Source organism: Diospyros lotus, chromosome 8, assembly GCF_014633365.1.
Source record: "Diospyros lotus cultivar Yz01 chromosome 8, ASM1463336v1, whole genome shotgun sequence".
Taxonomy (NCBI): Eukaryota; Viridiplantae; Streptophyta; class Magnoliopsida; order Ericales; family Ebenaceae; genus Diospyros; species Diospyros lotus.
The window spans coordinates 34,588,635-34,615,784 of record NC_068345.1 but is presented as its reverse complement, the minus strand read 5'-3'; the positions used below and the strand labels follow the sequence as shown (position 1 = coordinate 34,615,784).

The 27,150-nt window shown below is 36.8% G+C and overlaps 3 protein-coding genes across 5 annotated transcripts; 1 reads left to right on the top strand and 2 right to left on the bottom strand.

The window, feature by feature from the left end:
* The first annotated feature begins 1,258 nt into the window (after positions 1–1,258).
* On the top strand, positions 1,259–12,449 carry LOC127808368 (choline-phosphate cytidylyltransferase 1-like). Of its 3 annotated transcripts, XM_052346885.1 has the most exons (10): positions 3,831–4,219; positions 4,364–6,238; positions 6,792–6,947; positions 7,058–7,171; positions 7,476–7,571; positions 10,217–10,259; positions 10,514–10,669; positions 10,848–10,928; positions 11,739–11,837; positions 11,965–12,449. In XM_052346885.1, the coding sequence occupies exons 2-10, from the start codon at positions 6,072–6,074 to the stop codon at positions 12,127–12,129; spliced, it is 1,077 nt and encodes a 358-aa protein (XP_052202845.1). In that variant the 5' UTR covers positions 3,831–4,219; positions 4,364–6,071; the 3' UTR covers positions 12,130–12,449. The 3 variants fall into 3 exon arrangements, with proteins under 3 accessions (XP_052202847.1, XP_052202845.1, XP_052202846.1); XM_052346887.1 differs by lacking the exons at positions 3,831–4,219; positions 4,364–6,238; positions 6,792–6,947 and adding an exon at positions 1,259–1,488; XM_052346886.1 differs by lacking the exon at positions 6,792–6,947 and having other exon boundaries at positions 3,842–6,238.
* Positions 12,450–13,152: 703 nt separating this feature from the next.
* On the bottom strand, positions 13,153–21,549 carry LOC127808367 (polygalacturonase QRT3). The gene is made up of 3 exons (XM_052346884.1): positions 21,253–21,549; positions 20,916–21,143; positions 13,153–14,628 (listed from the first exon to the last, which is right to left on the bottom strand). The coding sequence occupies exons 1-3, from the start codon at positions 21,436–21,438 to the stop codon at positions 13,558–13,560; spliced, it is 1,485 nt and encodes a 494-aa protein (XP_052202844.1). The 5' UTR covers positions 21,439–21,549; the 3' UTR covers positions 13,153–13,557.
* Positions 21,550–22,846: 1,297 nt separating this feature from the next.
* Positions 22,847–25,683, bottom strand: LOC127807222 (polygalacturonase QRT3). Its single transcript, XM_052344901.1, has 3 exons — positions 25,069–25,683; positions 24,709–24,948; positions 22,847–24,118 (listed from the first exon to the last, which is right to left on the bottom strand). The coding sequence occupies exons 1-3, from the start codon at positions 25,279–25,281 to the stop codon at positions 23,117–23,119; spliced, it is 1,455 nt and encodes a 484-aa protein (XP_052200861.1). The 5' UTR covers positions 25,282–25,683; the 3' UTR covers positions 22,847–23,116.
* Between the last annotated feature and the right edge of the window lie 1,467 nt (positions 25,684–27,150).

The window sequence follows — 27,150 nt, the reverse complement described above, 5'->3', positions numbered from 1 at the left end:
GAACCTACAACTTATTAATACGAATTTTAAATTATCATGACTCAATTACTGCCCCCAACTTCTATGTAGGGCAGTATGCAACAGTGAAGAAGAGAGGTACAAACAAAGAGTCATGGAGCAGTGTATTAGCTGACAAATATATTCCATTATCTACAAAAGATTTATGGTGTCAACTGTGAACCAATAAGGAAATATAAACAATAAAGATATCGTATCTAAACAATAAGGAAATGTAAACTTCTAGTCTCAAATAAATAATTCTATTACCATGAATGGTGTGCCACCGGAAATAATTAATTTTTTATTTAATTAATATTTATTAATTAAGATATAAATAAAAAAATAAAATTTAAAATTTTATTAATTTTAATATATTTGTTAAACTTATCTGATCACCATTAAAATATAAGTGATATGACTTCTTATAAATATATTTATATCTCTTCATCGTTTAAATAAGTATATATTGAACTTTATAAATAAAAAAAATAACACATACGTCATATAGTGTATTTTAAAAAAATTAACAAATAATTTCATAAAATTTTTAAAATACTTCATAGTTTTATCTTGACAATTTCATATATTGGTCTGAAAAGTATTATAACTTTATCTTGATACAAATTTATTTTACTTATTTTAACAAACGATACCTTATAATAGATAATTACATAAACTTGCCTAAATTTGCTATAACATATTTTTTAATTAACTTTTTATATTAATGTCTCATGTTTAAATTATTTTAAATTAATAAAAATATACATAAGATTTAAATTTTTATATAGAAAAAATTAATAAAAAATAGCCAATACACTTTTTAAAAGTAGATAAGACAGCTTGCAAAATTACAAGTTTAAGAAATTTCAATTAAAGCTTCTAAATATCTAAAACCATCATTTATAATTATTTTTTTAATCCTTAAACCGATTTAGATAATTTTTTTGGACTCATAATTTTATCATCGATACTTTTATTAACATATTTACATTAATTATTTTTATGAATTTTTTAATAAAAATTTAGATTATGTAATTTTTTATCAAGTTAAAAAAAATGAAATATATTTTTATAAAAAGTTACAAATTTAATTAAAAAATTATATTATATCAAGGTCATCAATTAATTAAAATTTGAAACATATTATCTGCCGTATAATTAATTTTAGGAATATTCTACGTGTACGTCCGGGAGTACGGTCGAAGTTGAAAGTAAATTGCGGGAACGGAGGACACCAAAAAGGAGGGAGAGAGAGAGAGAGAGAGAGAGGACGTGTCACGTGTCTCTGTTCCAGAACACGGAAGCAGAGGGGACGGGCGATTGAATGGAAGATCCTCAACAAGAGAAGCAGAAGCAACAGAGCAATTGCGGCAACTCGCCGGCGCCGGAAGAACCGCCCTCAGACCGACCGGTTCGGGTCTACGCCGATGGAATTTACGACTTGTTCCACTTCGGCCATGCTCGCTCTCTCGAGCAAGCCAAGAAACTGTTTGTATTCGTCGCCCTTCCTCTCTCCCTACTTCTATATTCTACTGTATGCGCTTTATTTCTCTCTGATTCGTTTCTCGAATTTGCGTGTGGCTTTCTACATCGTTTTCCCTTGCGCTTTGGGATCAGTTGTTTTTGTATTCGGTAACAATTAGATTTGCCTTTTCTGTTATTTTGTTTGTTTCTTTTGATTTTTTGTTCGTTTAATTGGTAGTAGAGCAGTGGTTAATTGTCAGTTCTAATGCCGTCATGAACTGTGTGTGTGTGTGTGTGTGTTTAATTTTCACTTAATTTTTCGCAAGTTTTCCAGTTTATATTATGTCTCTAACAAGCTTCAAATTCTAATATAAATAAAAGTTTACTCAATGGAGAAAGTAATCATATTGTATAGTATGCAAGTCCTATATTTGACTTTGTCTGTGGCCCATGAATAGTCGGAGTATGACCCTACTTGATTTTTCTAATTGGTTACTGCGAGGGCTGGACTTCTGTGGATCCAGAAATTTATGTATATGTAGGGGGAGGCTGATTTTTTTTTTGAGGTGTAGAATTATATAATACAGATTTTGGGGTGGGTTGTAATTTTTGTTTTACTGGGTTATTATTAAAAAATTCTTTTTACATTAAAAAATTAATTTTGTATATTAAAAATTATTTTGTTACATTAAAAATTAATTTTTTCAGCCCAGGACAGCTCATCCGCCACTGCTTCTGCGTATTGGGGCCACATTATTTGGTATTTGCTTCAAGAAAGTGACTGGTTACATGTTTTCTTGGGAGCAGCCAAATTTGGCAGTCTATTAGTCATCAAAGGCTTAATTATAATTTGAGGGAAAAAAAGCCAAACTTAAACGCTCTAGAGCATCATGTACTTTTTAGGTAATAAAAAGAACATTATTGATCAGATAACATGTAGAAAGCATAAAAAAGTTAATAATGAACTTCACCTCCTACAACTTGCAATCAGGATGAAACAATTCAAATAGCCATTATAAAATAATCAAAATATCATATACAAAACAGTATGATATATACTAACAAATCAATCTAATTATTAACACTATAAAATAAAAATTTGGGAAGGAGAATTAGTAGAAGGGTGGAAAGGTCGAATGCTATAGGTAGATAGGTCCTGTTTTCACATTGCACACGAGGCCTTTGTGATTGGATTTATCTGATTTGAAATGATGCCTTGCATTTTAGCTTGCATGCTTGCACCTGAAAGAGCCTGAAAAATAATCCTGCACTTGAAAGACCTTGATTGACCATTTTCCAATTCTTTCCATTTTGGCCTTTTGACGTGTACAATTTTTTGAGCTTTTCTTTTTTTTTTTTACTCCATATTCCGCACTTTGCCTACACGTGCTCAGGACTCGCATTTGCAAAAGACATTCGTTTTATTGGTTTATATGTCCTAACATGCTTTTTATTTTTATTTTTATTTTTGTTCTTGGAAACATGTTTGTCCATTTGTAAGTGCATCTGCTTGGCATGTCAAAGGTGTAATGAAATTGGTATCTTGTTAAGTTTCTCTGCTTATGTTGATTCTTTGAAATAATATTTCTTTTGAATAATTGTGAGAAAATGCGAAAAGTCAATCATCTATATTTTCTTGGGTGTGTCTCAGCATAATCTCTGGAATGTTAACTTAAGTCCTGCAGTTCACTTGGATTTTGATAAGTGGTTTTTTCAAATTTGATTAATCTCTGCTGTAGATTTTGCTTCTGCTAATTATGCCTGCAGTTGAGATTAGGAGAAAGTAAACTTTGATGGTGATCTGCCAAGAACCTTGTAAACTGGTTCTTTATTCTGACAATGTTGTCTGTCTGTGGTATGATTTCAGAAACATTTAATCATTGTTTCTTTTCCCTAATTTTGTGGTTTTGTATTCAGCCCTCTATTTGATAGAAATTTGTCACCTAATTCTATGTGGAAAAACAAATACTTCTAAGAGATTTGAATGCCATTTGGCTAATTAGGTGACTTGTAGTTGGACAGATAAACATATACAAAGTGGAAGAAATTAACAGCTGTTACAATGATGAAAAATAAGATTATATATCTGATTGTTCTTCTTCTGTTGAAAGATCCTTGGAGAGAAAACAATTAGTGCGATTTACTCAAGCCCATTACAAGTTGGTTTATTGGTAGAAGTAGACATGTAGTGCCTTGACTCTTGACCTTAGGCATACCCTGTCCCCAGGATAATGCAGCGCAGGTGCGGCCACCCACGTCAATGAGATCAACCTGTGACATGAGGTCTGAGTTGCTGTCCTCGGGACTCATGTTTGAACTTAGCAGGTCATATGTTAGGGTTACCTAGGGCTGAGACTGGAATTAGGGGAGAAATCAGAACAAAAGAATTGAAAGGAGGAGGGAGAGAAATTAGCAGAAAGGGAGGGAGAAATCAGAGAGAATCGAGAGAGGGATAGAGAGAATTAGAAGGGAAGGATTTTAATCTCATTTCACATAACATTCCATCCTCTTACAAGTAGTCCTTTTTTAGGCATATCTAGTTGCTAACTGAATTCATAACAGCACTCATGTGCTCCTAACAGATTACAAAATATCTCATAATAAACCATTGTAATCCTATTATAATATTACCCCTCTATTGCTCCTAGGATCTTGACACTTAGGTTGGGAATTTGAGATTTCTTCAAGTAAATTTTGGACTCCGTCTTCCAAGGTGCGACCGTGCCCATCCTGGATTCAACCATACATCTTCAGCGTATCCTTGATTTCTGCTCATTGGACCCCATAACTGACTTTAAAAGTTGACTTTCCCCTTGATTTTGTGAACATGCTTGTGTTCTGCTATGGACAGTTGATAGACAGTCACTGTTTTCTCTAACTGTTGATCGGCGGTGACAAGAGGCTGTTTCCCTTCTCAGTCGAGCTCCTTCGTTCGTTGGCATGGACAGTTGATCTAGCAGTCGACTGCCCTTCTCTATAGCAGATCCGTCAAACACTCTGTCCACTCATAGTCGATTGTTGCTTTCCTCAGCTGACCTTCCAAGCCTGTCGGTGCCCCACAGGCAACATAACAGCCAACAACAGCTGTTGACTACGGATCATTTCCTTCCCGCAACTGAACTTCCAGTTGACTTTATCCTTGTTTTAGTTCACCCTTTATCCTTTTCTTGTTCACGCATACCATGTGCAGGTCTTCCAATTTTGTGACTACCCCATATCAAATCTCTAGCTTATTAAGCTTACATAATTTCATAAAATCCAAATACAAGCATAGCATCACAACATCTAGGTGTAAATTCATGAGCATAACATACTTCCATTTACTCACAACATCATACATCCAATGGAGGTAATTGTTCATATCAATATCTAGCTTTCATTTCCAAACATGATTTTTTGTAGTCCATACCACAGAGTGGGTAGAAAGTGAACCAAAAGTAAAGTTGAGATTAAAACCCATTTCCAGGCCTTTTTAACTGATATTGAATCTATGTTTTCCATATGGCATTAGGCTTATCTTGGAGGGTCTAAACCTATTATTATCATAGATATTAGTGGAGTTTGGATTGATTAAATTATAAGACGATTTGTTAAACCGTGTATTTTGTGATAAGTGAGAATATGCTAGGTATTAAGGGACCTAATGGCCATTGGTATGGTGCAAAATGTGGCCAAAATACACCTCACTTGGTGTTAAATTCATGGCCTTCTTGTATGGTTAATAGAAACATATGCTGATAAACAGAAAAGAAGGGGAAAATCCAAAAAGGTGAAGTTGCTTTTTCAGAAAAGTTGAGGCAACCAGCTTTTGGCCTTTACACCTGAAATAAAGGCGAGGGAGTGATGTGATTACATGAGAATGAAGTACGAATGGTGCATAAAATATCATTGGCTCTCCTAAAGGGATATATGTGTATACGTGGCTGCGTGAGAGTACCTATATATGTGTGTTTGTGCAGGATGTAGAAAATGGTCTTATTACCACTGTATTGTTTGGTTCAAAAGAGAGAAAAGGTACTAGTAAGAGACTGCCAGGCGTGGTTAGCTAGAAGTATGGCCATGTGTGCAAATATGCAAATGCAAGTGGGTAAATATAGGGATGAAAAAGGATGATATGTATGACACCTATGACAGACACCTAACTTAGAGATAACTAAGCTGAGGAGATGCGTGAAGAGTAGTGGCTAAATGAGTGTGCTAGACTGGTAGGTGTGTGAGTGAGTGCGGCATGCTTAATGGGGAGACAGGCGCTGACTAAGGGGCTGAATACTGAAAATATGGGCTGATATGCTGCTGCACAAGGAGCAAAACCTGATGGTGCAGAAATGAACTGAAAAAGTGAATGATTTGCGGGAGAAAAAGGAGGGGCAAATCTGTTACATGTGTCTACAACTTAAATGACTAAAATAACCCTATAAAGCTGCTTATGTAAGAGGCATAACAATACATTTGTAAAATCTTCTTTGGTGCCCATATAAGGATGACTTGGGAGAGACTTGGGATCCCGTTGGGTGTGTGAGAGGTGGAGGTTTTGAGTTGTGTGCGTGTGGGTTGCGTGCTTTGATGATGGAGCTGTCTGTTGTATGTTTTTGAGCACTTGAGCTTGAATGCTTGTGTCCTTGGATTGTGATTGTTTAAACGATCAAGAGCGTGTTAGGGTGTATTGTGGGCTAGTGTGTGTTGTTCATGGCTGCAGTTTTGAGGCATTAGAGGCTATCATTGCACAGCCTTCTGGTGACCTGGGGGTGCCAGTATTCGGAGCTTTCACTTGGAGGTTCTGGCTTTATTTTTGCATTGCTTAGTACGTATCACTTTCATTCATGGCATGTGCGTAGCATGGGCATGTAGTTTGCATCATGATGCTTGGCGTTGTAATGTGCATCAATTTATTGTGGCATGTGGTTCCAAAGGTTGGGACATGATGAGATATCACCTTGTGGGCGTTGTGTGGTTGAATCCAAGGCTAGACTTTACCTTGTTAGGGCTGGCGTCTTGTGGGGTGATTTTTGCGTACTTGGGTTTGTTGGAAAATGGTTTCGATGCATTTCATGGTTTGTGTGCACTTGTGATCTTACTTGTAGCTCATCATTGTATCATTTACAATCCATAGATGATATTAAGGTCGAGATCAAGTCAGGGAGACATAAAGGTTCACCCACGAGTGGGTGTACATCTACCTAAAGAAGACATGCCAGACTATTTTGTTTTGTTGGGTTAATGTGGATAATACATGTATATTTTGTTTGAAATAGGGGCTATAATTTCTTGGTTTGTGGTAGATTTTAGATATGTCGATGAATGTTATGTATTTGCGGCCTTGGTGGCAGGCTGAAGTTTGGTAAGAACGTTGGAGATTTTTCGGAGTATTTTACTTATGGTTTGATGTATGAAAATTTTGGGCTTAAATGGAGCAAATGGTGTTACGTGGACCCAAAGCGCTCCATACTCAAGCTGAATTTTAGGAGAAGTGAAGTTGCTAAAGGGTAGTTGCTTCGTGCTTTTAATGTTTTAATGTTAGTGAATGCTTCCAGAAACCTTTGTGTGAAATTAGTGCATTATATGAATTGGATTCTTGTCATTGAATGTTATATAGGTTTCCAAATACTTATCTGCTTGTTGGGTGCTGCAATGATGAAGTGACTCATGCTTACAAGGGTAAAACTGTCATGACTGACCAGGAGCGCTATGAATCTCTCCGCCACTGCAGGTTGGCTTCATGTTATTGCCTAAAATTTTCAATATGTGGTTATTAAATATTCCTTGTCCTATATTAGAAGTTTACTTCTTTGGGAATGAAACCATTCCTATAAGATAATTGCTACTGAAAGCCTATATTGACTATTGGGAGAAGTCATTATCGAAAGTCATGTTGACTGGCTGTTATTTTATTACTCGAGTCTTGAGCCATATCATCAAGTAAGCTTCTTCTTTTAAATACAATGTCAGCTCTGCATGCTGTTTCTTACTTTTTTCATTGATTAGGTAGAACTTATAGATGTCATTTGATTTAGGTGGGTTGATGAAGTCATTCCTGATGCACCATGGGTGATCACGCAAGAGTTCCTTAACAAGCATCAAATTGACTTTGTGGCGCATGACTCTCTTCCGTAAGGTTAACCAACCCAAAACTACGTTTATTTTTATTCCTCAACTGAATTTTTCTGCCATAAGGGGATATTGATTTCAGTGAGCATAGTCCATAGAATGGTTCCATGAGGCTGTTTTCTGAGTAAGGACTAAGGATTGGTTTGATTTGTTTTCTTTATGCGAAGAATACTGGTACCTAGTTTTATTGGAGTGAAAAATACCTGGGGAACTCAGCAAAAAGAAGTGAAAAGGAAAAATATCTGGGGAACTATATGGCACATCTTGTATCTTTTCTTTTGAGATGAATTCACTTCGACATATATTTTAACACTATGAGGCTGTTTGGCTTACCGGTTTGACCGCGGATAAGCTATTTGAAAGCTGATAAGCTATATAGCTTTTGAAGGTAAAGTGTTTGGCAAAAATTTTCAGCGTAAAAGCTGCCCCGCGTAAAAGCTATTATACCAGCGTTTTTCAAAAGCTGGTACCCCCAGCTTTGCCCAAAAATGCTGCTTGGTTGACCAATTAAAATACCAAAATGCCCTCACCTTCTCCCAAATCTCAACCAGGTTCCATCATCTTCTCCCAAGTTTTGCTCTACCATTACCGACGCCACAGCCGTTGCCCCTCCTCCATACCGCCGTCGACGTGGTCGTGTAGTCCAGCTGGGTTGCGCCATTGCTGCAACACCAGGTCGCGCTATCGCTGCAAGCAGTAGGTCGCGCCATCGCTGCAACTAGGTTCCAGATCTGCCGTAGCCGTCGCCGAGCACCATCGACCTTCCTCCATTACCGCCGTCACCATCAGGTGCCGCCTCTAGCCTCGATCGCGGCCTCCTCCTCCATCGCCGATGGCGTCCGTAGCAGAATATATACAATATATATATATTACAGCTGTAAGTATATATATTGTATATATATATTAATAGTAATATTTAAAAAATAATAAAAGATGTATTTATATTATATTAATATTTTTTTTAATAAGTATGTATAATTTATCTAATATTTAGAAATTAATTTATAATTTTTTTATAAAAAATAGTATTTTTATAAATTTTATTTGAATTATTTAACATTATGTCTATTTTAGTCTTTTTGTCAGTTTTGACAACTTATCAGCTTTTACAAACCAAACACATAATTATTAATTAACAGCTTAAAAGTACATTTATCCAAACATATTATCAACTTAAACACTACACAACTTTTATGCTAACCGCTATTTAACTTAAAAGCTATAATTAAAAACGGTAACCAAACAGCCTCTATGTTAAGTTTCGGTAAACCAACAAAAGAGACATCTACACATGTTGGAAACATTTAAAACAATTTTTGAAAGCGGGAAGTAATGTATTTAATTTGTTGTGACCTTACCTATTGAAGGTTGGTGTTGGGGCTAGCAAAGGCTTGGCCACCTCTACACTTAGAACCAAAAACAGAATCTGAAATGACTATTCAAAAAAGGAAGCACAGATAAACATAAATATAAAGCAGTAGCGGAAATGAAAGAAAACGAACATAGCAAGATTTACCGTGGTTCACCCTTTAAATTATGGTTACGTCCACGTTGAGCTTCGACGAGAAGAGCTCACTGCACTAGTCGGAAAAATAGATTACACCTTCACTGTACAAGTAATAATCCTCACTATACACTCACTGGTTTCCTAACAAAACTTGCCCAAAAATTACATACAAATTCAGAAGGCAGCATATGAAACCAAAAACGAGAATGAAGAACATGTACAAATGGGAGAAAACCCTAGAAGACAAAATGACCCAACTAAACCTCTTGCTTCCTTTTTCTTTCCTTGCACAAATCTCGAGGAATCGGAGGGAATAAATAGGCAGAAGTAGTGGAGATTTGATTTGGAAATGAGATTGACGGCCTATAGAGCAGCAGGCTAAGCGACAAGATAGTACGGGAGAAATCAACGAGCCGTGAAACGACGAGGGGGTTGCCGTTTGGCCCTCTGAACTCAAGGGCTCCAAAACACCATCGTTTTGGAGCAACCATTGAGCAGTTGCCAGGTGGCCATCCTCCCTTATCCGAACGACATTGTTTTATGAAGATGAAGCTTCACCATATTTCAATAGTTGGAGACGTTGGGGCGTAGTTATTGTCTATTCAGTAGTAATAACATCTAGAAAACTTGTGAATTTATCCCTCCCTTGAGAAAAGTTCTTTTCGAAAATGTTTTTGATAGAATGTGTGATATCTAAGTTCTCTTAGGCCTCCTCCTTACTGAGGGGTCACTTAAAACATATGATACCTTATGTTTTTGCTCCTTTCTGACTGGAAGGTCACACATTCATGTTGTGGAAATAGCCACTTTGCAAAAAAGTAAGGAGAAGGTCGAGTACAAATACGGCCCTCCCGCGATCCCTTGGGAAGCGGGTCGTGGGAGCATCCTTTTCCTCCCTATTATTAGCAATTGTAAGGTGTTCACTTATTTATTTTTGGCTTCTATTGTTGTCTCATTTCTTATTTTCCTTCTGTCTGTATCTTGAGTGCCTAATGCAGAAATTGGATAATTTTCTCTATGATTATACTTCCAAGATGCACAATGTTCTTTATAGTGGAGTTTGTTCTTTTATGTAGCTGTGCTGTTACAAAGGGAATTTTACTTGAATGTGTTAACTGCTTTCTCTTTCTAAAATTTCAGCTATGCTGATGCAAGCGGGGCTGGGAAGGATGTCTATGAGTTTGTAAGTTAAAATTATCTACTTCTTATTATTTTTACTAACATTGCCTCTCTTACGTCCTTTTAGAGGCTTTAATTTTTTCTTTTCTATTGAAGTGGTCCTTTTACTCTTTATCCATCCTTGACACAGTCAAAGGTTATGGTTTAGATTCTCTTGTTGTTCCTTTTGCATTTGGCCTTCTATTTTCTTTCCTTCTCATACATCTTTTGGATTTATATTTTGTTCTCGCACCATGATGCCATTATGTTTGGTTTCAGGTCAAGGCCATTGGAAAATTTAAGGAGACGAAGAGAACTGAAGGGATCTCTACCTCAGACATAATAATGAGGATTGTCAAAGATTATAACCAGTATGTGTTGCGCAACTTGGACCGGGGATACACAAGAAAGGAACTTGGTGTTAGCTATGTGAAGGCATGTCTTATTTTACTAGCAAATCTCCAAAAGATTGCGAAGTTTCATTTTGATTAGTAGCAAATCTCCAAAAGGATTGCAAATATAAAATTTTTTGTGCTTTATTCTTAAGGAAACTCTTTAATTGCTCTCTTTTTTCAGCTGAGACCAGCTCTTTTGTTCCTTCTCTTTCTATCAGGAGAAGAGGCTGAGAGTGAACAGGGGGCTCAAAAAGTTGCATGAGAAAGTGAAGAAACAGCAGGAGAAAGTGGAAGAAAAGGTATTATGCTGTCATGCTTCATAAGTTGCAAGAGCTTCTACGTGTGTATAATTCCATATCAGTTATGACTGTATGTGCTAGTACTTGTGCATAAGTCCCTGGTTGTGGTTTTAAAACAATAAGAAATGATGCCCACCCTTGAGATGAGTAAATTTTATGATTTCTTTTGCATGCTTCCTCTTTCCTGTAGCAGTGCATTTTGCACCCTCTTTCTTCCTCTCGTTTGGAAGGTATGACATAATATGAGAAAAGCCCTGAACTTTCCTTGTTGTTTTCTTTGTCTATTTTGTTACTTTATGTTATTTCTTTGTGATTGATGCTTTAACCTCGTGTCTATACCCTTATTATCAAATCCATGCTTCTTGTTCATGTGCTGCTAAAGTTTCTTGGTGGATTTGCATATGTACTTGTTACACTTTAGCTTCCATCCGAGCTGCTTATTTTTGCACCAAACGGCAATTCCATTGTGTGGACCCTTTCCATTGCTTTTTTATGTGGGTAAAGCGGGGGAAATGTTTGCAAGTTAGCTTTGACTGTCAAATTTAGTGGCTCTCAAAGGTTGGAATTTCTGACTATGGATCTGTTCCATGTATCTGCTTTTACCTTTGTAAGCGTGAAAATTGCTATTTTTATTTTTTTTTCTTTTGGTCTTTTCTTCTTCTTTCCTCTTTTAGGTGTTCATGTCTTGCCCATAAATTTGTTGGGGAATCTTTAATGCCATTCAGAGAGTTTCTGATCTACATAATAGACAGCAGAAAGCTGTTGCTGGTAACAATTGAAGAAATGTGTTTTTGGCCTGCAAAACCGCAGATACAGACAGTAAAGAAGCATCGTAACCTATGGGTGGAGAATGCTGATCGCTTGGTTGCTGGCTTTCTTGAAATGTTTGAAGAAGGTTGCCATAAAATGGTGAGCTTTCCTAGATTACCAACAAAATGCATTTTGTTATGAATTTCCATGCATAGACGAATATATAGATATCTAGTTCGGATGAATACGACTTCAATCCATCATATGGTTTGGGTTCTTTCTCCAGGGCACTGTAATCAGAGACAGAATACAAGAGCGATTATTGATGAAGGCTAATATAAGAGGACTTGTATGTGATGGAGAACATGATTATGATGATGGAGGTGATGAGTACTATTACGATGACAGCACTGAGGAAGAGACTTATGATGATGAAGACAAAAAGAAATGAAGTATTTTACTGCATTCATCGTTTGGGTGTTTGCTTAAAATATGCTTTCCAGTAGACATTCAGGTCTGCAAGTCTGCAAGACAGTTTCTGTCCGAGTCACAACTTTTGATCCAGAATAAGCATGTCTGTTACTTTCTTAGTTTCTTGCTAGTTCTGGTGTGAGAAATAGAAGTTGAGCATGTGAGTAATCACAGCATACACTGAGAAGCATGTTTAATCTAATCCATGCATAGATGGATGAGGATTAAGCTGGGGAAGTGTACCTGATTGTTAAACATACATAGCTTTCTTATATATGGAACACTTAAGTTTTCTACTTTAGTTGTGAAACTTCATAAGTGCACTCTTTGATTCCAATCTTTTGTTATGGTTTGGAAGGTCCTCCAGCTTTGATCAGCCTTTCTTTTCAGTTTGTTCTTGGATGTGTAGCAGTCTTCTTACCATAGTAGTTACATAGCATGCTTGGCAGGTCGCTCAGTTGAGCAATGACACTGTTGCCACTGTAAAGCACATGCTACTAGTTTTACTTGCTAATGGTGCGTTTAACGGTCGTCAAATAATTTCAAAAGTGGAGACGGTTTGACTTCCATGGTCTTTAGGAAATGGTAGTGCATTAAACGACTGTAAGTGTTTCAGTGTATGGAACAAGTAAATTGAAGCAGTTTTGCATGAGGGTATAACAACCCTGACGATTATGCGGGTGCTATCTGGTAACTCGGCAAGTCTGGGGGCAGCAGGAATTTGTGTTTTTAAAGCTTCCACTGCATACATGGTATGTAATGCATTTCGGTACCAAATCTGGTAGCTTTGATGAATAGCTTGTCTTGCTGATAAGTGATTTTCTGATGGCAGTGATCTTCCAGCTGTGTACAGAAATGCAATTACAAGAATGTTGTTGATGGGATGGTGGTTAATTGTTCTGGGAAAGGCATGGCATTTCGCTGGGTATGTATTATCTAAGCTCACATCTTGTTCTTTCATTTTCTTTCATGCTAGCAGTAGACAGCCACCGCGTAAAATGCACTAATAGGGCTGTTAGTGGTCTGGGTCAATGAGTCAATGATCCCATCTAGATTCATTTGTCATTGGGTTAAACATCATAGATCCAAATCCGGGTTACAAGTAAATAAGTACCCAACGTGAACCCAACTTGGTACAAGTAATAAGTTCAAACAACTCTTGTATTATCTGATTGATTATTCTATGCTAATAAATACAATGTTCATAATCATGTTTAGTACCACCTTTTATCCATATGATATTACCATCCCACAAAATCAGTCCGGCAATCACAAATATCCTTAGGAGATAGCGTCTTGGCTTCATGAAGGACGAAGTTTTATCGTGTTAAATCTTGAAAGTGGTAACTGATATCGTGCTGTGTCGTGACGCTAAAATTGATCCAGTGGTACAGCTTGCTTCCTTGCCTCACTTGAGAAAGTTCCTTTCTCCTGCCTGGTTATTCTGATCAACCACCACAGACACCACTGCATTGACTGCCTTGTCGCTCTCCACCACCACCACATTACCGGAAACATTAGTCACTGCATGTACCGGAAATCCCCTAATCCCTGGGGTCGGGGCATAGAATGAGTAGTGAACATGATTAATTAGGTCAGGGAACACCAAAACGGACGAAAAATCAACCACCCACTTGGTCCCATTTCCTGGCACGGCCAATTTCCCAACCGTAGATCTCAACCTCATCCCATTCACCATGTTCTGATCAATCACTACTTGATCGACTTCTCTGAACTGTCCGTCTAGCTTAACAATAGGCACCATGTTCTTGGGCTCCCCGGAGAACATATTATTGACTATGTTCAAGCCTGAGATCCGGCCTTTGATCGACTTGAGCACAACGTTGCCATCTCCGAGGAAAAACCCATTAGAAACATGAACTTGAAACGGGTCTTCAATCACTATAGCATTGAAATCCAAGTAACAATTCACTATTCTTGTTTGTGCAGCTTTAACCAGAATGCCAACGCCACCAAAGAAAGTTGCCTTGTTGTAGCAATGCACCCCAGTGATCAAGTTGGCCTCGCCCCTCACAACAATCCCGGTGCCCGCCGAGAAGATGGCGACGTCTGTCACGCCATTGTCATTGCTGGCAATGTCGATGGCGGTGCCGGTAAAGTCTCGCTCACCCTCATCGCCGCCAACCGTTGAGTGTTGTCCGAGGAAGGAGCTTGATATGAAGGTTTCATGGCCTCTTTGGACGAGGATTCCTTGGGAGGTGAAGTGGAGAAAGAAGCAACTGTCTATGCGGATTCTGGCAGAATCGATCACCAGAAGGCCGCCGCCGCCATAGCTTGAGTCAAAGAGGATGTCCCGGAACGTTATGTCCTCGTAGGAGATTGCAGAGTTGGTGTCTTTTTGATCCAAATTGTTCACGGATGCCGTTAGCTTGAGTTTTTGAGAAGTTGGTGCCCATAATTCAATTAGATGTCTGTCATTAGGAAATGTGTCTGATGCGCGAAGAGTCCCACTTTGGATCTACAAAACCAGGCCAAACATTGTTATGTAAGAATGAAATATGGCATCCAAATTACTACTATTAAGGGCTCTTCAAAACTGGGATAAAACTTAGATAAATTACTACTATAATTTATTTTGATGCAATGTTTATTTTCTTTGTCGGTTGAGTCCATCATGTTGACTCATTCATTGCTTTTTTATTAGTTATTTGTTTCCATTTGAGTGCTGTTAGAGCTTTTTTAGGAGGATATTGTGGTTCACTTTTAACAGAAGATCATGGTCCATTTGTCAAAGTAGATAACTGATATTTTTTTATCTTTCAGCTTATAAATTGTACACGGTTTAATGACTAAAACATTTATCTTTTTCTCATGTTTTCAGACTAAACGTTTTTGTTCCATGGTATCAAAAGTAGGTTTGACTTGGCTGTCTAATAATTTTTATTTCCTTGTCTATTAAAGTAATGTTTGCTAAAATGAACAAGATAAGGGAATATCAAGATAAAATTGAAATATTTTTTAAATCAAGATATGGAATAACCAAAATAAGGCTGAGAAGTATTTCAAAATTTATATCAGACTATTCGTTAATTTTTTTGTAATTTATTAAAAATTATATTTTTTTCTTTTCATATATTTGTTAAGTGCATATGATAAACATCAAGATATGAGTTTTTTTTACCAAAATATATGTATTACCAAATTCATTCAAAACTGTATCTTAAGATCAATAACAAATTTATAATTAAAACAGTGTTTTATGATTAATGTGAATTGTCAAAAAATAAAAATAATATTTTATTTTCTAAATTTATGTTCAAAAATATATTCTAAAAAAACTTATTGGTACAATTACAATAATTCCACTTAGATAATTAAAAATTGTCAAAATATATTTTCATATTAGATAATAAAATATAAAATTGAATAAAATAATTTAAAAAAACAATGAAAGGAATTTGTATTAGATAATAAAATATATATATAAAGAGAGAGAAATTTATATTTTAATAAATAAATAATGTCATTTAATTTTTAAAAATTGTCAAAACATATGGCAATTTAAACATGTATTAAATGACATTAATTACAAGACTTAAATAAATAAGTTCTTTTAAAACCAACTTTATTGTAAAAATAAGACTTAATAAATTTAAATTTTAAAATGTATTAAATGACATTAATTATCTTAAAAGGGGCATATGAGTAATTTACATTTATCTGTAAAATGTCAGATAAGAAGTCACATGAAGGTTTTTTTAAAAATTGTCAAATAATTTTAATAAACACGTTGGAAAGCTAAAAGGTCCAAAATGCTTCTCACATCTTATATTTTTCATTCTATATCTTGATTAACAAACACGTGTTACATGAGAGAGGAATTCACATGTAGAAGAAAAATTCTTCTTAGAACAAATCTTTAATTGGTAAAATGAAAATGAGTGGAATTAGCCTTACATAGAATGACATGGAGAAACTTGTAGGTACTAATTACAAGTGCTAGCCCATGTGTATGGAAGCTTTTCTTCAAGGGGAGGACTTTGTGGGATTTAACGTCTACGGTGGATGAAATTTCAATTTCAAATGATACTCTAGAAATGTCGGAGCAAGAAAGAAGTGGGAACATGAGAATTCAAAAGGACAAAAAAACAAGATCCATCAACAACAAAATGCGAGATCCGACATGCTTTTTGAATGAGGTGGTTGAAAGAAATGCTAATGCAAATGCATCCATCGACTATCACAATGATTGGATCCTTGACTTAGGCTGCACTCACCATCTCATCGAGGATGATTCATTGCTTTGAAATGCTTATCGTCATGATGGGACGAAAGTAATTGTCATAACAAATAATTTGGTTGATTAATGCAGGGAGGGTAGGATTTTGGTTCAGTGGGACGAACTTAAATATAAAAAATATAACTTTAAAAATAAATAATAATGATAATATTAAGATCTAGCCTAGTCAGGACAACTGCTCGGGCCTCACTTGGCTCCGCCCTTGAGTGCAGATCTAAAGGTAACCGACACTGAAGACAATAGTAATACTGTCCTAAAGAGTGTTTATCATGTTCTTGGGGTTAAGAAAAATATAGTTTCAGTCTCACAAATAATTGATTCAAGAAAGCATGTTATCTTTCGGCCCAACAAATAGTTTATCATGTTTTATTTATTATTTTCAGGTCGTTTTCAGTGTTTTAAAATAGTGAAAATATATTTATTTCATATTTTTAAAAATACATTTTCAAAAATAAGGAAAAATTTTATGAAGAAAACTCAAAACAACAAAAAGTCATTTTGGTTGTTTTTATCACAAATACATTCAAAATTTTCAAAACGCAGAAAACGCTACAAAAAAAAAAAATGAACACATTTTCAACAATTTAAAAACTGACACTCAAAACACAAAACTGAAAATGAATTCAAAATTTAAATTAAAAACTGAAACACGAAGAGAACAACTCCCTAACTTGTTCGTATTATTTGCATTCGATGCTTATGCAGAAAACACAAGCTGAAACAACAATGCAGCTATCTGACATACAAGATTTGGCCACGTTGGATATCAACAGTCAAAAGAAATCACTTCTTATCTGCAAAGGTGAAGTCCCTCACCTTAAGGACCCCCCACACTGCCCCGCGCACATGGGAGGGGTTAATCACGGTACATGGCGGCGTACCAGGTAGGAGGCACAGTGCATAGTGCCCACAAGGAACCACCCCTACATGAGGATGAAACTCCTACACTGCGGCTGCCATGACTCGAACCTGCATCCTTGTCTGCAATCTGCTACCTGATTGCCATCCGTGCTACGCCCGTGGGGGCAAAAGAAATCACTTCTAAGTAGACGGTTGAGAGAGTTATAGGTCCAGAACTAGAATACAAAGTTAAAACAACTATCATTACATGATTTTTGTTGATGATTTTCTATGTTTGCTTAGGTGTATTTTTTAAGGGGGTGTTTATTAACCAAGATAAGAGAGAGAAAATGTTAGATATGGGAAGCATTCCGGATGTTTGGTATTTCCAATGTGTTTGTTAACCTTATCTGACCATTTCCGGAAAAGGCCTCACATGACCTTTTATCTCCCCCTTTCAAGATAAATTTATCCGACCTCCCCCATCGGATAAATTTATCTTGCTCTTTCAAGATAAAGCTGAATTACTTATCTGCCCTTTGTAAGATAATTAATGTCATTTAGTGCATTTTAAAGATTTAAATTTATTAAAAAATCTTATTTATTCAACTCTTATAATTAATATTTTTTAATATATTTTTAAATTATTATATGTTTTGACAATTTTTAAAATTTAAATGACATTATTCATTTCATTGAGTTTTAAAATTTAAATTTCTCTCTCTATATATATTTTATTTAACTCTTTTCAAATCTTTTTAAATTTATTTTTGGACATGAATTTGAAAAATAAAATATTATTTTTAATTTTAATCTTATTTTTTTTGACAATTCATATTAATCATAAAATATATTTTAATCATAAATTTGATAATAGGGATATTTTGGTAAAAAAAACCCTTATCTTGGTGCTTATCATATGTATTAACAAACACATGAAAAGAAAAAATACAATTATCAGTGGATTCTAAAAAATTTAACAAACAGTCTGATAGAAATCTTGGAATGCTTCTCGGCCTTATCTTAATCATTCCATATCTTGATTCGGAAAGTATCCCAATCTTATCTTAATACCACCTTATTTTGCTCATTTTAACAAACGCCCTCTAAAGCAGAAGAACGAGGCCTTTGCTAAATTTATTGAGTTCAAGAAGCAAGTCGATTGAGAAGGAACTTGATGTCAAGATCAAGTGCCTAAGAACAAATAATGGGCTCGAGTACATGGAAACAAAATTTCTCAAGTTCTATGAAGATAATGAGACTCAGAGACAAATGACACGTCAAAAGACTCCCCAGCATAATGGAATTGCTAAAATGAAGCTTGTGCATCTCTCAGAGACAAGTTTGTCATGAATACATGACAATAATCTTCCTCGACAATTGTGGGCCAAAGTTATGAAGTGCTCATGTCATATGGTAAATCGCTTACCACCATGACAAGGTAACAAATCTCCCTATGAGTTTTTATACGATAAGAAGTCAAATGTGGTTATTTGCGAGTTTTTTTCAGTTTGTCAAGTTCACGTTGCAAAAAGTGATAGAACAAAACTAGATCCAAAGCAGAGAAGTGTATTTTTGTTGGTTATGGTCAGCATATCGGGAAGGTTGAAGGTGCATGGATCCAAAAACCAAGAAGTTCACCACCTCTGAAGATGTGGTCTTTGATGAAATCTCACTCAACTACAAAGCTTAAGAAAAGATTGAGTTAAACATTAAAGATGATGATGTTGCGAAACCACAACTTAGCCTATATAATTTTCTCAATCATGAAGAAATCAAGGAGTGTAGAAAAAGGGGGAGCAACGAGAGGAAAGCGGCAACAACAATAAACCAAGAAACCAACAATAGGCCCAAAAATAATAACCAAATTCTCCCATCACCAAGACGATCAAGTTAAGAAAGAAGATAACTAGCTTGGCAAAAAGGCTATGAAGTCCAAGCAAATGAGTGCACTACAGGTCCAATTGACTCTGGAGAACCTTTATGCTTTAAAGAAGCTAGAGGGCACCTAAGATGGGAAGTGATATAATTATAGGAACAAATTTTAGCACTCATGAAGAACAATACTTGGGAGCTTGTGCCAAAGCCAAAGGACACCAAACCAGTAACTTGTAAATGGGTTTTACAAGTTGAAGAAGATGGATAAATCAATGGATAGATACAAAACACAGTTGGTCGCTCGAGGTTTTTCACAACGCTATGGACTAGATTATGAAGAGACTATTAACCTGGTTGTCAAAATGATACCAATCAGAACTCTCATTTTCTTGGTTGCCCATAAGGAGTGGAATTTGTGGCAACTTGATGTCAAAAACGCATTTGTCTGTGGAGAATTAGATAGAGAAGTGTTGCCTCTCAGTTCATGGAATGTCCTTAGGTCCTTCATTTGTGTGAAGAACACTCTTGAGTTTGGACTGATATATAAGAAGAACGGAAACTTTCTATTAACTTTGTGGATTCTAATTGGGCAAGAAATATCGAAGATAGAAGATCAACAATGGGCTACTGTTTTGATATGGGATCAATGCAATTTCTGGCACCGAAGTAGAGTGCTGCACCACACAAGGAGGAGTTTGGAGAAAACAGTTGATTACTCATGACATCTACAAGAAAATGGAGTATCCCATCAGTTTGAGGTGTGACAATCAAAGCGCCCTCAAGGTAGCATCAAATCCAATATTTCATACTCAAACAAAGTACATTGAAGTTCAACACCATTTCATTCGAGAGAATGTTCTTGAATAGGAGTTTGAGTTGAAGAATATTGGAATAAGTGATCAAGTTGCTGACATCTCCCCAAAGCACTCACAAACCTAAAGTTGGAGCTCTTTCCTGAAGCTCTTGGTTTAATAAACTAGAAGCATGCACTAAGAGGGGAGTGTCAAAATTTAGTGCATGTTGTTTTAATTTTGTTTTATTTTCTTAATTTGTCGGTGTAGACTCATTCATTGCTTTTTCATTAATTATTTGTTTTCGTTTTGAGTAGTTGTTTTTGAACTTGGTAAAAGTCCAGGCTGTTAAAGACTTATTAGGAGAAGATTCTGGTCCACTTTTAAGAGAAGATGTGGTCGATTTAGTGAAGTGGATAGTTGATATTTCTCAATTTTTAACTCATAAAATGTACACGATTCAATGAATAAAAGAGTTGCCTTTTTTTTTTTTTTTTTCTTTTTTCTCATGCTATTAGACTAAACGTTTTTGTTTTAGAAGTCTTAATTTTTATATCCTTTGATAATATATTTTATATCACATTATTTATGTGGATATTATAGAATCTTCCATCCCCCAAACAAGTGTAGATTATTACTCAGTTCCGCGTCCAAACAGACCCTAACGCGTGGGATCCTAATGGCACATTTTTGGATCCGTAGGGAAGAGGAGAGAAATAAATATTTAGGTTGAGAGAATAAAGGCGAAAGCGTTGGGGTTCATGCATGCCCGCCCAAGCACGACGGGGCAGAGCACGGACACGTGGCGCCAACCCTCCAAAAGAGACTTAATTAATTAATAAAGAACACCCACCACGTTTGTTGAAGTTAAAAAGGGCAAAAAAACGTCAATTTTCTTGGTAACTTCACCACTACTGTTCTCAGATCAGTAACTGCAAGTCTGCAACTGAACTGAATTGAACCGAGGGAATTTAAAGCGAGAGAGAGTACACTTACGACGACATTGCCGACGCCGGGAGGGAACCTTATGGGTTTGCCGATCTTGTAGTCGCCGCCCTGCAAGTCCACGACGGCGCCGCCCAGATCTTTGATTCCCGGCAACAGCTGAAACCCTATTTCGACCTGTGAAGCGTCGGCCAAAGCGCTCAATATGGCGTCGCTGCTATCTTGCGCCCCCGTAGGGTCCGCCCCGTACCCAATTGGATAGAAAACTCTCGCCGTGGCCTACGAACAAATGCAGAAATTAAGAAAATTAACAAAGTAAAGCAGAAACGCACGTGCGTACGTACGTTCTGAGAGCAAAGATAAAGAAAACAACTTAAATATGCCCGACATTTTTTACGGCCGCCGGAGAGGGCAGTGGCTTTGCGGCCACGGCGGAGAGCGTCTTCTCTCGAAGCCGCCTTTGGAACTCGTAGAGCTTCTGCGTTTGGAGGGAGCATGTGGCTTCCAGCGCCATTAACAGGATGAGAAGAAGAAGAAAAAGAAGGAGCGACGCCAATGCTAAAAAGGGCTTCATTGTTTTGTTCGTTTTGAGTCTGTATTCTTTCTTATTATTCTCGGACTTTGCTATTTCAAAAGCCTGCCCGTCCCCCTCTTTTTAAGTTGGAAAACCTTGCAATAGACAGAGAGAGAGAGAGAGAGAGAGAGAGAGAGAGCATGTAATAATTGTATTACAACTATACATTATTGGAATAAAATATATTTATTATATTTTATCTTTTGTTATATCACACACAATAACAAAAACCTATATATATATATATTTATGTGTGTTTGGAAAATATTTAATATTTATTGTTGGCTTGGCTTGGGGTGTATAAATAAATGGATAGAGAAGGGGGAAGAGGCTGTCACCTAGGAATTGGCAAAAGGGACAGAGCAGAAAACATAAAAAATCTGGAACTTGTGAAAGTAATTACTAGGTTTCGGTTTCGGTTTCGGTTCAAGGATGCTTAATGCTTTTGACTGTTGAAAATGTTCCAGTTCCAAACTTCCAAAGATGCTTAATGCTTTTGACTGTTGAATCCAACTGTTTGGAAGCACACAAGTTTGAAGTTACAACCAAATCTTTAGATGATCTCTTAAAATGTATTATTTATGCAAATTAAATTATTACACTTTGCCATTATTCTTTTAACCTTAAATTAAACATTGCTTTAATGTGCCAAATTAATATATTAAATTAAAGAGGTTAAATTGCTTTAACAGTTTACTGTTTTAGCATTAAAAAAATCATTAATCCACTAATAGATGTTTACTAATTAGCATGTGATTTTTTCAACTCTCTCTCTCTCTCTCCCCATCTTTTACGTTTCTTTTTATATTTAAAAAAAAAAGTTGAGCATCAACAGATAACTGGGCTTTCACTGAACGGGCCCAGGCCCGCTGGAAACCTTGTCTTGTTTCTTTCTTCAGATCCAACCCAGTGGCCAACTCTTTTTGTTTTCCCAGCCAATAATATAATATGTTTTGTTTGACTTGGGAGAGAAGGTGGGTCACGTTACCATGACCATGAAGAAGAAGAGTGAATGGATTAGGGACAGAAAATGACTACTTTGGCTCAGTCGCTTTTTGTATAAAATGTAAAGCAATTGCACCATCTGTTCCTACTTGGTTGCCAGAAAATTGTAGCTTTGCTAGGTAACAGCTGACCGGCCAGACCGGACTTCCACTGTAATTGGCCCACCTTCTACAGCAGCCAGCAGCCAGCAGCCAGCAGCCAGCAGCCATAGTTTAATTTCCCAACCAATAGAAAAGAAAAAGAAAAATCGCTGTCGTCGTGGAAGACCTTTGGTGCAAATGCATACTCCTGCCTCCAAGGAAATCTACTGATTAGACGTTGATATTTTGGCACTCATCAGAAGACATTTGGAACCAAGTTGGAATGATCAAACTGGAATACTGTTTCATGGACATCTGGAATCTAGTTTAACATAATATATATGGTCTCCAAGGCTCCATTAATTTCCTAAGAAACAATCGTTTTCATGGACAATTAGTATATGTTGCAATTGAAGTTAGAACACGTTTTTACAGTTGCTTTAATTTATATATTGTGGGTTGTCACGTTCATGGCGACTTGTATGCTGAATTCTCTGGTTTCAATGATTTTCTCAGAGAAAATTAACTAAGAAATTAAGAAAGAAAGAACATATATATTAACTAGCCACAGCCAGTCGCCAGTCAGAAGCTGGTCATTGATCCACCGTGACGAAAACGGTAGCAGGAACGGTCAAATCGGACTCGATCACCACGCGATTTGCAGACACATTTCGCAGCGCATGGTTAGGGAAGCCGTCGCCGGTTGTTCTCAAGCTGTATTGGACGTTTTTTATGAGGTTTGGAAATAGCAAAACCTGGTTGAAGTCGACTTCCCACGAGCTCCCGTTCCCCTGAACCGACCCTCTCGCCGCCGTCGCCTTAAGGTTCATCCCCTTTACATTGTTCCGATCAATAACCAGCTGATCGACGTCTTTGAATGCTCCATTACTCTGATCCAACTGAACAATCGCCGTCCCCTTGCCGGAGCCGCTGAACATGTTGTCTACGACGTTAACGCCATTGATGACGCCGTTGACGGACTTGAAGAGCACGAAGGCGTCGCCGAGGAAGAAGCTGCCGGAGATGTGGAGCTGGACGGGGTCTTCGGCGACGATGCCGGTGTAGTCGAAATAGGAATTCACGATCCGGGTTTGGGTCAAGCCCGGCAGCTTGAGGTAGATCCCGGTGCCGCCGAAGCCGGTGGCTTTGTTGTAACAATGGACTCCGGAGATGATGTTGGCCTGGCCGGAGACCATGATTCCGACGGCGGCGGAGAAGATGACGACGTCGGTGACGGCGTTGTCGTTGCCCATGAGGTTGATGGCGGTGGCGGAGAAGTCGCGCTCTCCGGGGTCTCCGCCGGCGGTGATGTGTTGGCCTAGGAAGGAGTAGCGGATGTAGGTCTCGTGACCGGACTGGACGAGGATCCCGTTGGTGGTGAAATGGGAGATGTAGCAGTTGTCAATGGAGGTTCTAAGTGAGTTGATGACTTGGATTCCGCCGCCTCTGAAGTTGGAATCTAGCATTAGATCTCTGAGTGTTATGTACTCGAAGTTATACGCCGCCTCGTTGGAAGAAGAAGACGGAGCCGATAGGTCGATCAGATACCCATCCCCCGGAAAATCTTCTGATGCTTTCAATGTTCCTCCATGTATCTGCAGCCCAATCAAGAAGAAGATTTTAGCATGCTTTAATAATTAAACCAAAGGCATACATACTATCTGTCCCATAAGATATATATATATATATTTATATATAATTAGTTTACATATATAAATTAAATGATGATACCCAAAAAAGGAGCCAAATTTGTCCAATAATTATATTTTAATGAAAAACAACTTAAAACGCCCATTTTGGTAGAGGTTTGGAAGGTTTCCCCACTGCCCTTTCATGCCACTTACAATATTGCTAAAGTTTACCACTTAAAAAGACATTCGAAAAGGACTAAATACTCTCTTTTAATAGGGTATTTAAAGTTAAAAAAATCTCTAAGGAAGTATATCTGCGGAGCTACCACTCCATTGTCATCAGACTGCGAATTCATCCTCTGAATATACCAATTCCCAAAAAAGGATGGCAAGCTAAAAGTCACCCCTCCTGGCCTAAGCTACATTCGCTATATATACTACTGGCAGTCTATGGCAGTGTCCATATATATATATAATTGATTTGCACATTGACAAATAATTAAAGATTTTCTCAAACCAGCAGGCAAGGGCATCGAGAACGAACGTGGGTATACCATGAAGTTACCTCGGCCGGCCGCCGGCAGCCGGAGGGGCCGGCTGATGGTGTACGTGCCGCCCTCCAGATGAATCTGTGCACCCCCAAGACTCAGAATCCCTTTCATCAAGAACCCATCATCCTTCCCCGATTCGAAAGCGTGGGCGATTGCTTCCTCCAGCGCCGCCGTGCTGTCCGTCTTCCCCGTCGCGTCGGCCCCGTACGACGTCACGTGATACACGCGTGGACTCGGACTCACCTGTAATCCCAACCACCAAAGTCTTGATATCAAATCTATGTATATATATTTAAAGCTGCTCAATTTGGAAATTGATCGACCAATCAAGGAAAAAGTAATTAGAAACGAAGAAGAGCTCACCGGCGGCAACGGAGCGAAGCCGGGAGACGAAGCCGGCGGGAGAGAGACAGAGTCGTGGCGGATAAAAGACGCCATGGAAGAAGACTGCATTTTTCGCATTTGGTAGGGATAATTAGGCAGGTCGCCGGAGACATGAAATGGGATCAAACTGGCCAAACCCATTATTGCAGACCAAAGCGCCAGAACTCTTCTGGGCATTGTCCATAATCCCATTTCCCTCCCTCTCTTCCACACCTTTCAGATGACTTGTATTTATATATATATATATATATATCCACACACGTTCACACACACACACACATATATACGAATATTAGGACATGGAAAGAAAGGGGAAGAGGTGAGATTTGTAAAGAAAAGGGATTTGATGCAAAATCTATTGGATCATACAAATGGCACGGCAGTGTAAACAGGAAGGAAGCCTCATGGATCGTTGATATGACATATATATAGATATCGAGTTGGGTAAGGTTTTTGAATATTGCTTCTTGTTGATGTGGAACACAAGGAAAAGTAATTAGCAGTGAGTGACCAACTTCTTACTTTAAGGATCCTACCAAGTTTGACACTGCGTAAAAGGTATTTTGACTCTCAAAGCCAAGCACCGGTCCTCTGCCTCGCGCTCTACCATGCTTGCAGATTTAGATTAGAGGCTACATATATAGATCACATTTATGAATATGTGACATGGAATTTGAAGTTAAAGTTATGGGGAAGACTTCTATTAAGAGTCGGCAAAGAGTTTAGAAATTAAAAAAATAAGCCATAAGCCATACGCTGTCTTAGAAATAATAATCTTTATTCCACCTATATGGGTATTAGGTTTAGGATTTAGGTAGGTTGGATGTGCACCTAAAATTTTATTTAATATGATGGCAAGTATTATATTATTTAATAAGAATTCTAACCTCTACACTTTATTATTTTGTGGAATTGATTTAGGATATTTTGTGAATTATTTGAATTTTAAAGGGTTTTTTATTGACAAAGTTGAACATAAATCCTTTCTTGATAGTCGTAGGATGATTGTGATCTGAAAGGTCAATCGATTGTTGATTCACTCACTTTATTATTTGAATCTTTAATCTTGATGACTTCTGCTTTTGATAGTTCTAATTGTCCAAAAAAGATTAAGAATAATATTATTATTTATTGTCCACACTAAATATTATAAAGTTAGGGGGAATAGAGTATTTTTTTTAAAATATTCACTTCATACCTGTAATCTCGTTTGTTAAAATAAGTAAGATAAAATTATATCAAAATAAGGTTGGAATGTTTTTTAGACAAAAATATAGAATGTGGTTAAGATAAAGATGAAAAATATTTTAAATTTTTTATCAAATTATTTGTTAATTTTTTTATAATATAATGAAAAATATATGTATCTTTTTTTTTTATTTGTAAGGTTTAAAATATACTTATCTGGAGAAAATGAGAGATAAATATATCTAAAAAAATATTAAATAAGAAGTGACGTGACTTTTTTTTTAATGATCGTCAGATAAATTTAACAAATAAATGAAAAAAGATAAAAGTCTAAAATATTTTTATATATTAATTTTTTTATCTATAATTTAATTAATAAATACTATTTAGATACTGTACATATCAAATAGATTTGTATACGTAAGCATACACGTTTACGCAGGGTGAAATGGTAAAAGTGAAGACCGAAGAGGGCGCGGAATGGGTCACGGGCACGGGCACGGGCACGGGCGGACAGTCGGAGACATGCTTTAGTAGCTTTTTGTCTATTCCATTCCATATAAAGGGCGAGACATGCTTTGTGCCTCCCTTGCACTTAAAAGAGTAATTTGGAACCTATTTTTCAAATTAAATTTTATTGATTAAATATTTTAAGTACGATATATTTATTATTAATTAATAAAATTATTTAAAATTCATTACACCTTCATTTGTTATCTTAAAAATAATAATTAACATTACTTTCCAATAATAAACATAAGTTTAAATGGTGAAATTTATATTTATATTTTTGTAATTTTATATTTTTTATGTGATCATTTAAATTTTTTATTATTTTAATTTATTATTAGACCTATATTTTTTAATCAATTT

What these genes read in the sequence shown, in the direction of transcription:
- LOC127808368 (XM_052346885.1), top strand. Translation starts at nt 6,072, where the DNA reads ATGCTTGTGTCCTTGGATTGTGATTGTTTAAACGATCAAGAGCGTGTT. An exon ending in TTCGGAGCTTTCACTTGGAG is followed by an intron (nt 6,239 to 6,791) that starts GTTCTGGCTTTA and finishes CCTTGGTGGCAG; the next exon opens with GCTGAAGTTTGGTAAGAACG. An exon ending in GTGGCGCATGACTCTCTTCC is followed by an intron (nt 7,572 to 10,216) that starts GTAAGGTTAACC and finishes CTAAAATTTCAG; the next exon opens with CTATGCTGATGCAAGCGGGG.
- LOC127808367 (XM_052346884.1), bottom strand. Translation starts at nt 21,438, where the DNA reads ATGAAGCCCTTTTTAGCATTGGCGTCGCTCCTTCTTTTTCTTCTTCTT. An exon ending in CTCCGGCGGCCGTAAAAAAT is followed by an intron (nt 21,144 to 21,252) that starts GTCGGGCATATT and finishes ATTTGTTCGTAG; the next exon opens with GCCACGGCGAGAGTTTTCTA. An exon ending in CCGGCGTCGGCAATGTCGTC is followed by an intron (nt 14,629 to 20,915) that starts GTAAGTGTACTC and finishes CTGGTTTTGTAG; the next exon opens with ATCCAAAGTGGGACTCTTCG.
- LOC127807222 (XM_052344901.1), bottom strand. Translation starts at nt 25,281, where the DNA reads ATGGGATTATGGACAATGCCCAGAAGAGTTCTGGCGCTTTGGTCTGCA. An exon ending in GCTTCGCTCCGTTGCCGCCG is followed by an intron (nt 24,949 to 25,068) that starts GTGAGCTCTTCT and finishes TTGGGATTACAG; the next exon opens with GTGAGTCCGAGTCCACGCGT. An exon ending in CCGGCCGAGGTAACTTCATG is followed by an intron (nt 24,119 to 24,708) that starts GTATACCCACGT and finishes ATTGGGCTGCAG; the next exon opens with ATACATGGAGGAACATTGAA.